This window comes from Phaethon lepturus, unplaced genomic scaffold, assembly GCF_000687285.1.
Source record: "Phaethon lepturus isolate BGI_N335 unplaced genomic scaffold, ASM68728v1 scaffold55056, whole genome shotgun sequence".
Classification (NCBI taxonomy): domain Eukaryota; kingdom Metazoa; phylum Chordata; class Aves; order Phaethontiformes; family Phaethontidae; genus Phaethon; species Phaethon lepturus.
In genome coordinates this window covers 23,329-23,973 of record NW_010545228.1, presented here as the reverse complement: position 1 = coordinate 23,973, position 645 = coordinate 23,329, and the positions used below count along the sequence as shown (strand labels likewise).

Sequence of the window (645 nt, the reverse complement as noted above, 5' to 3'; positions counted from 1 at the left end):
CCGCCAGGGCGGCCGAGGGAACCCTCTTGGCCGAGGGGACAGCGCTGACCTCCAAGCGGTGGGGAGGTTGTGAGCCGCGTTTTATGAGAAGAAGGTCTTGTATTCCCAGAACAGACCCCACCAAATCGGTTTCAGCCTGTCCCCGAGCTTCGCGAGCTGCTGTCGGGGCGTGTGGCGAGGGGAAGAGAGAAGTTTGTCAGGGTAATAGAACCAGCACAAACTAAGTTTACTGGTATTCATTTTGGTTTTGGGTTTTTGGTTTTGTGTTTGGTGGGGTTTTTTTAACGACTGGGTGAGAAGCATATAACTTCACATACATGGGTGTACTGAGTATTTTAATCACTTTTATGTAACTTCGGTTGCAGTTGCATAATGGCAGAGCCTACCGTCTCGCCACTGAAGCACTTTGTGCTGGCTAAGAAGACAATCACTGCCATCTTCGACCAGCTGCTGGACTATGTCACTGAAGGAGCAACTTTTGTGGAAGGTTAGCTTTCAATTTAAACACGAAGGCCTTGTCTGTTGCTTAGAATATGTTTTACAGCAGCACAGTGTACATTATGATATACATTAGTAGGCTGTTTGTGTAAACATACAACTTCAGAAATAGTCATGTTTTTCATTTGGTGTTGGTTTCTTTCAACT

At 46.2% G+C, this 645-nt stretch overlaps 1 protein-coding gene across 1 annotated transcript in view; it reads left to right on the top strand.

The window, feature by feature from the left end:
* Positions 1-362: 362 nt before the first annotated feature.
* Positions 363-645, top strand: part of MFN1 (mitofusin 1) — a 23,126-nt gene continuing 22,843 nt past the window's right edge. The window contains exon 1 of the mRNA XM_010288875.1: positions 363-487. Within this exon, the coding sequence (XP_010287177.1) occupies positions 373-487 (115 nt within the window). The 5' untranslated portion in view covers positions 363-372. The remainder of the gene's footprint in view (positions 488-645) is intronic.